Source organism: Fukomys damarensis, unplaced genomic scaffold (genome assembly GCF_012274545.1).
Source record: "Fukomys damarensis isolate Sample0158 unplaced genomic scaffold, DMR_v1.0_HiC HiC_scaffold_24, whole genome shotgun sequence".
Lineage (NCBI taxonomy): Eukaryota > Metazoa > Chordata > Mammalia > Rodentia > Bathyergidae > Fukomys > Fukomys damarensis.
In genome coordinates this window covers 45,340,014-45,352,866 of record NW_022900936.1, presented here as the reverse complement: position 1 = coordinate 45,352,866, position 12,853 = coordinate 45,340,014, and the positions used below count along the sequence as shown (strand labels likewise).

At 35.1% G+C, this 12,853-nt stretch overlaps 1 protein-coding gene across 2 annotated transcripts in view; it reads right to left on the bottom strand.

The window, feature by feature from the left end:
* The window catches only part of Tfg (trafficking from ER to golgi regulator), a 29,099-nt gene that overhangs the window by 2,411 nt on the left and 13,835 nt on the right, over positions 1-12,853 (bottom strand). The window contains exons 5-6 of one of the 2 annotated variants that reach the window (XM_010639624.3): positions 10,913-11,041; positions 2,964-3,062 (exon numbers count right to left, since the gene is read on the bottom strand). In XM_010639624.3, coding sequence (XP_010637926.1) covers positions 2,964-3,062; positions 10,913-11,041 — 228 coding nt within the window. Of the gene's footprint in view, positions 1-2,963; positions 3,063-10,900; positions 11,042-12,853 lie in introns of both variants that reach the window. The other variant, XM_010639623.3, reaches the window with a different exon arrangement.

Genomic DNA, 12,853 nt, shown 5'->3' with positions numbered 1-12,853 from the left:
ACATCTACATTATTAACAAGGATGTAATTTTTTAAAAACAAAGTCTGCTTCACTGAAAACTTTTTATCTCTACCATGAAACACACCTGCAGCTACTTGCAATGAAACCTCTCCAATGACTGGAATCCTGTCAGCATTAAATACCAGATACATAAGAAAATTATTAAAATATGTACAACCCTGAATTTAAAAAAAAAGGATTGAATGAATTTGAGTATATTCTGAACTCACCTTGAACTTGGGTTCAAAATTTACTCATGAAAGAAACCTTTATGATACAGTCCATGAACAAAACTGTAAAAGGTTAGAGGGAAACTGGCAAACCAACAGTGTCAAAATGGTCCAATTTATTTCCATAACTCTCAATCAAATTCAAGTTAATAGGACTATTGGGATCAGAAATACAAAGATAATTTCAAAAGAACTAAATTTTACTGAGTGAAAACCCTAAAATTATTAATAGTAAGCTGAGCTGTTAATAAGAATCAAATCTAAAAGCTTTTTATTCATGGTAGCATCTAAATACTTAACTAAATTAAATAAATTCATGACAAAATCTTGAATGCCATATAATTTCTCCTATCCTCTACATAAAAGTTTTGAACTTAATTATGGTTTGTTTTTTTTTTTTTGGTACCCAGGATTGAACTCGGGTCCTTGAGCTTGTGAGGCAGGCAGCAGAACCACTGAGCTAAATCCCCCACCCTGAACTTAATTATCTATTGTTAATTTTTAGCAAAACGCAAGAATTCAGCTTTATGCTGAAAATGTCTATCTCATTTAAGACTGAAGGGAAAATTTAAAAAGCTGCCTTTTTATCCTGGCAAATGAAATCTAAACTGTGTCAGGAAACAACCAGATCCTTAATTACTATGCAAGAGGGGGACTAACCCTAAGAGCTGAAGGTAGCATTTCATTAAATCTCCTAATCTTTAATTATAATTAAATTATAATAATTATAATGTGGCAGTGCTTTTTGCTATTTATTTTAATCTCCCACTTCCATTCCTGCCCCTGAAAAAAAATGAGTAACTTTCAGTAAAGAATATCAGAAATTCCAAGAATCAGAAATTCTGATTTTTTTAAATCAATGAATAAGAAAAGCACCATATAGTGTACAAAATCTAAAATGCTATCTAGATTTTCACAGAGAAAGTGTTAACTCTTAGTCTAGAGTGGACAATGCAGAATGACACAGGAAACTACAAAATTCATAGAACTAGGGTTTGGTCCAGCTCTCCCACTGAATGGTTATATGTCCTATGACAAGTCACAACCTCTTTAACTCTATGTGCCTCATTTATAAAATGAGTAAATGGGATAAAATGATTGATCCCAAGGCCTGGCTGCAGATGACCTGTGATGCTTTTAAAATATTTTATCAAAGCCTGAGTCCAACCCCTAACCAAATATCAAACAAATCTACACAAACAGAACCCAAACATCAAGAAGCTCCTCAGTGATTGTGAAGCACAGTATGAGCTAATCCTCTAGTTTAGATGATGACTAGATCTTAAGTTTATTCCATTTGTTTTATACAATTAAAAAGTACCAGTCACAGGTTAAGTCATACCACCCAAATAAACATACAACCCAGATAAAATTGTTGTTAGTGTTAAAATATATGGAATTCCAATTTATGACAGAATTTTATGGTCTAGATCAGGGGTCAGCAAATTTATACAAAAAAGGACACTTTTTCCAAGGAAAGGTTTAATTTGGCAAAGAAGTATTTTTAAGGCTTATTTATAGTCTCTCCTGCAAATACTGAAGCAGATAGTAAATATTTTAAGCTTTGTGGACCACATCATATTTATTGCAACTACTCAATTCTGCCATTATTGTGCCAAATTAGCAACTAAAAATATCGAAATGAACAGGGTTAGAAATGTTCTATTAAAACTATTCACAAAAAAAGGCAAGTTTGCTGACCTCTGCTCAATTTGGTAATACAAAACTCTGTAAAATATAATGTAGACAAAATTCAACTTATATCTCCTTTTTGACTGGGGATTGAAGCCAGGGCCTCACACATGCTATGCAAGCACTCTTACTACTGAATTACAACCTTGGGTATTATTTACTTTTATGTTAAAACAGGGTCTTATTTGTCTCAATCATCCAAGGGTCCCAATCATCCAGCATAGTCTCCAACTTCCAGTCTTCCTATTTCTACCTCCCAAGTAGCTGCAATATAGGCATCCATCACTTTGAGCAGCTCATAAATTATTTTTAATTACAGTTGAAAGTGTTATTCTTAAATTTCTGGCTGTAAACCAAGACTTGGAATTGGAACTCTCTGGCAAAAATATAAAATTGCCTAAAGTATAATCAAAGCTGCATCAAAGTGATTTATCATATTTAAATATACATAATCTTCAATAAACAGAGGTATAACAAAAACAAAACACCCTGGATGCTTACTTAAAACAACTAAACGTAATGTTTTTTGTTGAATGAATTACATTTTAAATTATTTTACAGCCAATTTTTGATATTCCTACATTCTTTAAGGAGATATAAACACCTAAGTAGCTTAATTTACTTTTTTAAAAATAAGATCACTTTTGTAAGTCTGAGAGAACTGTTAATATTTCTACAGGTACTAAGAGTACACCGGAATCATGTGTTACATATAAATGGGGTGGAATGTTGTCTCTTTTGCAGTTCTAAGCCATTTAGAGCTAAGCTGATCATGTTCATAAGAGATAGCTTTGTACTACAGGCTTTTTTATACTACAAGTTATTACAGAATCATCTACTGCCTTATTTGCCCACAAGAAAAGAAATATTAATCTTTCCAATAAAACATTTATATATAAATTTTAAATAAAACAAATGTCTCCTCTGATAAGTATTTAATACCTATTATGGCTGTATTACAGTCATATACTTAAAGGGAAGAGCTTAAGTACAGAAATAGATCAAAAACCATAAGCCACCTCCCTTTCAACACCTGCTCACCTGAATATTGAATACCATACTGCTGAGGTTGCTGAGGCGGAGCCTGAGGCTGCTGTGCACCATAGCCAGCTTGTTGCTGGTACTGTTGGTACATTTGACCTACAAAAGAAAATACAAGGAAAAAAGGCCATCTAGATTAGCAGAGAAAAATATTTTTAAAGCATTATATTCTCCTATCCATCCAAATACATAAACACACTGAATGACCACATACAATGTGTTTGTTCCCCTTTAAATGACTACAAAAGAGAAAAATAAATAATGTAAGACTGCAGAGAACTCTTAATTGGCAGGAAACATAGTGTTAAATGATTTAACACTAGTGGCTCCTACTTCATAAACTCTAGAAATGTTTCCAAACCCATATGACATTAAAAAAGTACTGCTATGTTCAATGAAAATCAAGTTAGTTGAAAAAATCGATAGATAAAAATCTGAGAAAAGGGGACAATAATTTCTCAATCTTTCCTAAAGTGTTACATTTATCCTTTCATGAATGGTTACTATGGTAGCGACTAAATAACAATATTTTTTTCTAGAAATCAGAAACACCTTTGAAATTTGCTGATGGTTTGGTTTTCTACGATAATCCAATATCTTGATATCCTAGCCAATTATGTGGAATCGATAAAGCCTAAATAGTTCTTCATTGCACTTTTTAACAATGATAGACCTCTTTAGCACTGGGGATGTATTATTGGACACAGAGCTCTATTTGGGCCAGTAGATTACAGTTCCTCTGAAGAAATCCGTTAAGACACTTATAACATGAAATTTTTCAATCAAGAAAGGATGTATTGACTTATGTCTTTACCATCTCTACTTCTCTGAAATTTAACGGCTTTAATTTCCACCTTGCTAGTATTTAAATCTTCAAAATAATCACACAGGCGTATTCTGTATAAAATTCAAACTACCTGCTGTTAATCAAAAGACTCTGGGAAAATCTGATCTTTATGACCAAAAAGTAAGACAAGTTCTGAAAACCAAACAAATGCTTTACTAATGTCACTCATATTCAAGTACAGTAAGCAGCAAGAACTCACAGGCTTAGATCAAGACATGAAGTCCACTGTATGTACTATAACAGCTGCTCAGTCCTAAGGGTGTCTTATGCCTATACTTACAGCCAGTTTATTTCATACCAAAAAGTAATACATTCTTTAAGTAATAAAAATAAATATTCTCAACTATTTTTAAACTACTAATCTTTCTTAAAACAATAAAAACAAGATTTTTCTTCAATGTTTTCTTAATAGTATTAAGACATCAAGAGCACAGAAGCTAACCAAATTTAAATATCACTTTAATAATGGATTATATTTCATAACTCAGTTTTAGAATAGAAGCAATGAAAATCTAAAGGTAAAAAGGTATGGAAATATAATCAAGTGGGAAAATTAAGTAAAAGATATAACAGTAAATTCTAATTCTCAGAAATTAGAACAATTAATTGTACAATGGAAGAATTTGCAAAGAATGAACAATAAATACATGAGGAAAAAAAGGCTCAATCTCAGCACTGCTTCAGATACAGAATGATAAAGCAACTTACCTGAAGTAAACAGCTAAGAACAGAACCATCAGTAGCCAAAAGCTGTATCGTGGAAAACCAGGCATAATTCCAAAGCTTTAGTTTACAAAGGTTTGCACATTGTTATGGTTTAAATCTAAAATTTGTCCAAAAGTCTCATGTGTTCAGTGAGGGTACTTCCCTAAGATGACTGGGTCATGGGGACACTACACATACTTAGAAGTGAATCAGTACACACTGTTAAAGAGGTAAGAGCCCAGGTGGAGGAGGTGGGTCTGGAGGTGTGCCTTTGGAGGATACATCTTCTTTGGCTCCTCCCTCTCTTCCTGCTTCCTGGCTACATGGGGTGAACAACCTACATTCACCAGGCCTTTTTAACATGCCATTTTTGCCTTGGAGCCAGTATACCATGGACTGAACCACCTGAGACTATGAGCCAATATAAATCTTTTCTCCTTTATGTACATCAGTACTTTTGTCCCACTAACAAAAAAGTGACTAACACATACATTATCCATTAAATAAAAATTTAGACATCATCAAAATGGATGAGAATAAGACTCCCTGTAGTAGACTGTTTTCATCAAAGATTCTAAAGAACACACATTCAAAAAGCATAATTATTTTTAAATGTACATGGCAAAACTACTAAAGGTTCTGGATTTTTTTTTTTTTCTGGATATAGTTTCCTAAAGTGCTAGAAACTTATTTGAAAAATATCACTCCTAGGGTTAAAAATTTCAGAGGTTTATTACTATCTCTGCAAAGTGTTCCTTTACTTATTTTAAAACTATTTCATGCAAAATCACTGGGACTCTATTATAGTATTTTGAATTTGTGCTTAATTGTAAAAACAAAAAAAAAAACAAAACCAAAAAAATCAAGAAACAACATCTTTATATACTTGAAAGAACTGCAAAGACAAGGTACACACATTGTTTACAGCAATGTTTTAAATTTAAAAAAATGTAAGCTATATTTTATGCATTACGTATGCAAAAGGAATCAATGACAGAGTTAAGTTAAAAAGCAGTAAAAATTACTTAAGAGGAAAAAAAGAATAGAAAGAAACAAAGAATAGTAGTGAAATTTCTGGGAATGTACTTTGCTATAGAAGGTGATAGTGCCAGTCTCCATGAAATTCCCAAAGACTTCTGCATATATATAGCACTGGTATTCATTACATTCACAGAAATTAAAATGTTTTACCTCCATGATATAATTCAGATCTAAAATGTTCCTCAAAAGTCTCATGTGTTTAGAGGTAAGGCTTTTTGAAGGCAATTGAATCATGGGGCCAATACCCTCATGTATCATACCACCTACTCATTGCTGGGATAAAGTACTTGACATATAAAATTTAAAGGAGAGATTTAATTGGCTCACAGTTTCACAGGTTTCAATCCATGTCAAGCTGGCTCTAAGTCAGGAACATGAAGGCAGAAGTGCATGGTGGAACAAAGTTGCCTGTTTTACAGTGGCACAGAAGCAGAGAGAAAAAGTGCCAGAGATGAGATACAGACCACAAGGTCATGCCTCCACAACCCACCCAGAAGATGTGCTTTACTAATCCCCTAGGCAGGTAGTTGAGCCAATCAAGTCACATTCCACTCCTTATTAACATGACACAAAAACAACTCTTTAAACCACACTTAACCTCTAAATAATTCAAGTTCATAATTCTGCCTAACATGATGACTAACGTGCACACAAACAAAAATATTGATCCTTTCCCCAAAGAATCAGTTCCAAGACTGCTCAAAAGTCTCAAGTTCAAGTCTCCTCTGAGAATCCAAACACTTAGCTGTGAACCCCTATAAAAATAAATAACAAGCTATAGAATCCCAAGAAACAACTGCACAAGATGAACATTCCCATTCTGAAAGAGAGGAACAGGACAGAAAACTGGACCAAAACTCATTAGGGCAAACATTAAATCCTGCAGCTCCATGTCCAGCATCTAGGGCACAAGGTAGTAAGATGTTAACTTCAGGAATCCCACTTCTTTTGGTCTCATCTTTTCAGGTGGTTTTTTCTGGGCTAAAACTCAAGTTTTCAAATATTTCTGCTCTACTTTTTTCTCCCAATTTTCACAATAAATCTGGCTAAAAGCAGCCAGCAATACCCATACTATAGCCTTAATGTTGGGCTGCCCTGAAATTTCCTCTGCCAGATCAATTAGTCTACAATCCTTAAATTTAGTGTCCCCGTCTCAGGACATGGACATAATATATAGACAATTTTTTTTTTTTTTTTTTTTTTTTTTGCCAGAATATAGCATGTATATCTTCTAGTTAACTTCCCAACGAAGTCTTCATTCTCAACTGAAACCTCATGAGCCTGGCCTTTATTGTCTACATTCCAGTAAGTATTCTGGTCTTTTGAGCTCTAATGAGAATTACTCATTAGTCTCTGCTTAATGCATCGTAGGGCTTCTCTGGCCCCACTGTCAAACTGTGGCTCCCACTGTCCAAACTCCAGCTGCAAACCAGTTTGAAGGGTTTCTGAACCACATGGTTTGCTATACTCATAGCAACGACACCATTTTTCAGTACCACTTTTCTGTATTAGTCACATTTTTATGGCTAAGACAAAGTATCTGATAAATAAAAGTTAAATGGAGAGGTTTAACTGGGTCACAGTTTCAGAGGATTCCCTCCTTGGTAGGCTGGATCCAAGGAGAAACATCATGAGAAAAGGATATAGTAGAGCCAAGTTGCTTATTTTATGATGGCAGGGAAGCAGATCAGGGAAACACTGCCAAAGACGAAGAAGCCAGGAACCAGATATAGACCCCAAGCCATGCCTCCACGAACCACCTAAACACACCCAGGTGGTGTGCTTTACTAATCCCTTTACCAGCTTTAGAGCCAATTAAGTCGACAACTAAGCTTAACTGCCACACTTCATCAATGGATCAATCTATAGATGAGGCAGATGAGGCCAGGCTATTAGGAAGTAGAGTCTAGTCCAAGAAGTAGGTCCATAGGGGCATATTTTGAAAGGTCTTTTTTTTTTTTTTTCTGGCTCTTCCTTGTTTGTCTTCTGGAAGCTGAGGATGCAGCTTTCCTCCACCATGCCCTACCGGCAAGATGTGTCTGCTTTATAGCCAGCTGACTATGCTTAAAATCTCTTAAACCATGAGCTAAAGCCTCCTATCCTTTAAGTTGCAGGTGTCAGGTATTTTGTCCCAGAAATGAAAAGCTGACCAATCCACTCCATAATATAAAAATGACTGAAAAATAAGGAATAAACATGTGAGTATCCACTGCCTTGTGTGCTCCCTTCCATAGGAATGCCCTGTATACCAAAAGAATATTGCAGAAATGACAGTGGTATTTATGAAGACAAGTAGGAGACAGCCATCTTGTACCACTCTGTCTCAATCATTCATTCTGCTGGAAGGTGCCATGTCACTAGGTTACCCAAACAACTCTACAGAGAGGTCCATGTACTTGGAAGAAACTGCACCCTCCAGCTCTGGGTGAGCCTCAGATGACTGGAGTCCCATGGAACCTCATGACAGACCTTGAGCCAAAACGACCCAGCTAAGCTAGTCCCAGATCAATGACTTCCTAAAACTGCACAAATGTCTTAGTAACTTTCTCATCCTTGGGACATAATATTTGACACCCACAACTTAAGATTTAGCTCACCTTTTCAAGACATGATTTCCTGGCCCCAAGGCAGGAAAGGCATGGTCGAAGCAGTTAGACGGAGGAAAGCTGCTCATATCAGGGGAGCCAGGAAGCAGAGCGAGAAGTGAGGAGCCCTTCCAAGTCACATTCCCATGGATCTGCCTCTTCTGACTAGGTCCCACCTTCTAACAGCACATTCAACTGATAAACTCACCAGTGGATGAATCCAAATGAGCATAGCACCCCCATGACAAAACAGCCACCCCAAAACAGCACGAATCTTTAGGAGACATTGTCTATGTAACCCATAACAAAGATATAATAATTGTTTCTTGTTTTAAGTGTCTACATTTGGGAATAATAGGTAGCAACAGACAGCACACATAGTTTTGATTTTGCATACATGTAGGGAATGACACCAATTAGAGGAAAATAACTTAAAAGACACAGAATGTCAAAATACTGAAGTCATGTGATGGGTACATGAAAGGTCAATTATTTTGTGTATGTTTCAAAAGTTACATAAGAATCTATTTTAAAGTGTACTCAACATTTTATTACACTGACATATAATTCTACATATTTTAATTATATCCTTTCTCACCTTTTATAGTTTCAGTAATCCATCCTGGTCACTTGAGTTTTTCTTTTTTGTGTTCTTCCCATTACACCTTATACCACACATAATTTTCCACTAAGAGGCATCCGAATTTTACTCATTATAATAATCTGTTGTATGACATATCCATGAACAACAGACTGCACATATGACAATGATCCCACATGAATGTATCACCTAATTTGGGCATAGCCATCCTAGTCTTCCTACTTCAGTCCTACAGACTACTGAAATAATATCGCAAGTGTGATGTGACAGTGCACCCCTATAATTTCAGCACTCTGTGAGGCTGAAGCAGGAAGCCTGCAAGTTCGAGCCCAGCTTCATCAGCTTCGTGAGACCCTGTCTCAAAATAAAAAATTAAAACCAGGGTGGGGATGAAGTTCAGTATGAGGGCCCTAGGTTCAATCCCTGGTATCAAGGGGAAAAAAGTACACATTAGAGTAACCTACAAAAATAAAAATAAGGTAGCCTCCAATTCTACATTTATCTAGAGTTGTGCCATCCAGTACAATAGTCACTAGCTACAACAGCCACTAGCTACATGCAGCTACTAAGCAACTGAAATATGGCCAGACTGAATTGTGATATACTGTATGTTGTTTGAAATGCTTTAAATTCTTGTCATATCCATGTCTAATACCCAAAACAAACACCTTTGAAAAATGTTAAGTACTAATAAAAAATGTGTTTAATGTTGCTAATAGAAAACTTTAAATAGATACTACTAATGGACCCTTAAACTTTAGTCCATTATAAGTGAGCAGCAAACCTTATTAGATATAATCAGGCTTCTAACTATCATTTCATAAGTTTACCTGACACACTTGAAAACTCTCACCAAACCCAAACTCTGCTTTTCCTCATTTCATCCCTGCTTCAGTTCTAGTTTTACTGGCATTTGTCTTTTGCTACAGAGTATATCTATAAAGTTAGTTCACAAAAGGCTTAAGTAATAAGAAATTCTCTCAAACCATTCATCAGCAAAATGAGACCTACTAGTCCATATTAATTTATTCAGTGACCAACTCTGAATGCATCACTACAGGAACATACGTTTCTATTTCAAAAGTGCTCAGTTCATTTTAGGCTACAATTCTTTTTTTTAACATGACTGATAACAATCACTTGCTTCTGGTCATGACTAACCAGCTGCTGGTGCTAAAAATACATCACACTACCACCTTTCCATACAACATTAGAGCACCATCTGGTGTTTAATGTTTTAAAGTAGAATATATGATTTTACAGGTCCTAATATGAATGGAAAATTCACAGAAATAACACTATAAAATCAGGTAGGAACGTAATGTAGTAAATACTTTGCCATGTTTTGCACAGTTCCAAAGGTTTCCATGAAGCATCACAGTACAGAACCTTCTGTCCTGAGCTTGTGGTTCCTCAATCTCCTTAAACTACAGCAATGACCCCCTTTAACTTATTTTAAAAACTGACCTCTCAAGTTCATTTTATTCAAGGTTAAAGACATTCTTTTAAAACTACTGGTTTAGCTCAATTTTCACATTTTTTTTTATCAGTAAGAGAATACTGAAACTCACTGAGGCTAAATTACTCACCCAAAGATTTATTATTTAGAAAAATTTGACTTAAAATACATTGATATTTTCCACTAAGGTCACATTACTAACTATGCAAAAACATAAAGTCTTTCTCCAAAAATTATACAAGTTAACAGAGTTAGCTTTAATATTACTCTAAAATTTATTTCTAAATTATAAAAACAACACACAGTTCCTGAAGGCAGGTACAGGGCACAGGGGAGAGGGCAATAAAACATCACCTAAGTTTGGAGCAAAATAAAGTGTGTAGTTGCCCTTTCCAATTTCACTCTCCTTCCTGTGGACCACCCCTTGCTAGTGACTGGTATTAATTCTTCTATACCTTTTTCAATATGTATTTCTATTTGCATCAACATATTTTTTCTTTTCATTAATTGGAAGTATATCTGACATATCATTCTATTTGTGTTTTAACACCAAGTCATACCGTGTCAGTAAATCAAAAATTTTTACTGCTATTTTCACAGCATAGCTGCATATGCTAGTGGTTTACCATTATGCATAATGCCCCAATAAACATTTCTGCCCTCATTCTTTCCATACATGTACTCTAAACTCTATTTTACCTTCAATCTGACCTGCTTGTGCCTGAGCTCCTGTGTATGGAGACTGTTGTGCTTGAACTCCTGGTGGGTGAGCTGCTGAGGAGGAAGAAGCAATGCTGTCAGGAGTTCCTGAACGATCTTCTGCTGGAGCACTGGGTGGTCCTGGATGGTCAGGAAAAGTCCGTTTAGTACCTGTCCAAAGCCTTTTTTCCAGCAAGCTCAATTAAGAAGTTCAATTAAGAGACTAAAAGCAAAAATACCATTGGTTGAAAAATAGTAATATTACCACAAATACAGTATTTTATATTAATGACTATTTTTTCCTTTGTTCTTTTAAAAATAAAAAATTACAACTGGAAATTCTTCTCTGTAACATATGGAATATGATATTCACTGCAAAAAATTAAAACTCATGTTCCCAGTACCAATATCACCTGTTCCATGCAATCTATTCTGCAGATCAACTAAAGTATCATTTCATTCTTGAATAGGTTTCCTCTCTTTAAGAGATAGAAATTAGGTTCAATCTCTTGGTTAGGTGTTAAAGATACAAATATTTTACAATCCCGCCAGGGATTTAGCTCAGTGGTTCCACCGCCTGCCTTGCGGTGGTGGAACCTGAGTTCAATCCCCGGTACCAAAAAACAAAACAAACAAATATTCTACAATCCCACTTGTTACATGGCCCTTCTTCAGCTAAACTGATGTGGTCCCTACCTCAAAATATATCCAGTAATTTTTTGGCTTGTATTACTCTCCACTGCGCTCCATATATTTCAATATAACATTCACATATTTAAATATGAAATTCTTTAAAATTCTGTTAGAATCCACTCTTCTAGTAAGCCTTCTTGACCCAGAATACATTATTGCACTAGTTAATTTCTAAATAGTTTACTTTTATTATGACCCAGCCTTGTACTTTGCATTTTTGAACAGCTCCCATTTTCTTTCCTAGATTGTGAGCAATTTTGGCCATGCTCCTGATTCTCAATTCTTTTTTTCTGTTTCAAAGCCTTACCACTCTAATTTACACACATAACCCTCAAATTCTTCTACAATAATTAACACTAAAGTGAATGGAGAGAAACTGCTATAGTTCCAATACTGTGATAGATAATAAAGATAGTCTGAAGATAACTAAAGATATATTTTAATACTTTAAATTCTTTTTTGTCTTGGCAACACAAAGAGTGGTCAAAAGCATGGGTCTTGGAGCCAAGTTATGTAGGTTTGAATTCCAGTGCTGCCAAGACTAGCTGTGTAACTCTGAGCATGTTAATAATCTCTTCTACTTGCATCAGCTTCCACTCCTCCATATAAAATATAAAGTCCTACTTCATATTATTCTAAGGATTACAGTTAATGATAGCTTATAGAAAATGCTATAAAAGCTTATAAAAGCAATTACTACTTAGAAAGTTCCATATAAATATTTACTATTATTAGCAGGTTAATTTCCCTGAGAAGAAACTATTTTCTGCATTGGCACATCCCCAGAATTTACAACTGTGTTAGGAGCATAGTTTGTAGCTAATGGTCCAGTACTATTGATAACCTAATCTAGTTTATAATAGTGGTAATGTAGGGAAAACTTGATTAAGAGAACAAAATGGGTGACTGCTTCTATCAACACTTTAGTTATCTACAATATACGTAATAAATGCATATACACAATATTACTGACTTATCTTTCTTCACTTGTACATAACTTACTAGTGCTTTTCCTATCTTTGTAATACTTCAGTCCTCTTCCCCATTTCCACGTTTACTATGATGACCACTTTTTTTACTGTACCACTCCTGAAGAACTACAAAAGTACCTTAGTTGCCCATCTGTATAGTTTTTCCTACTGTGACTTAACTTACAAAGTTACAAGAAAAATGATCTTCAAATGTGAATCATATATTATTCTGGCATAAAATTTCAAGATGGCGTGTGTGTGTGTGTGTGTGTGTGTGTGTGTGTGTGTG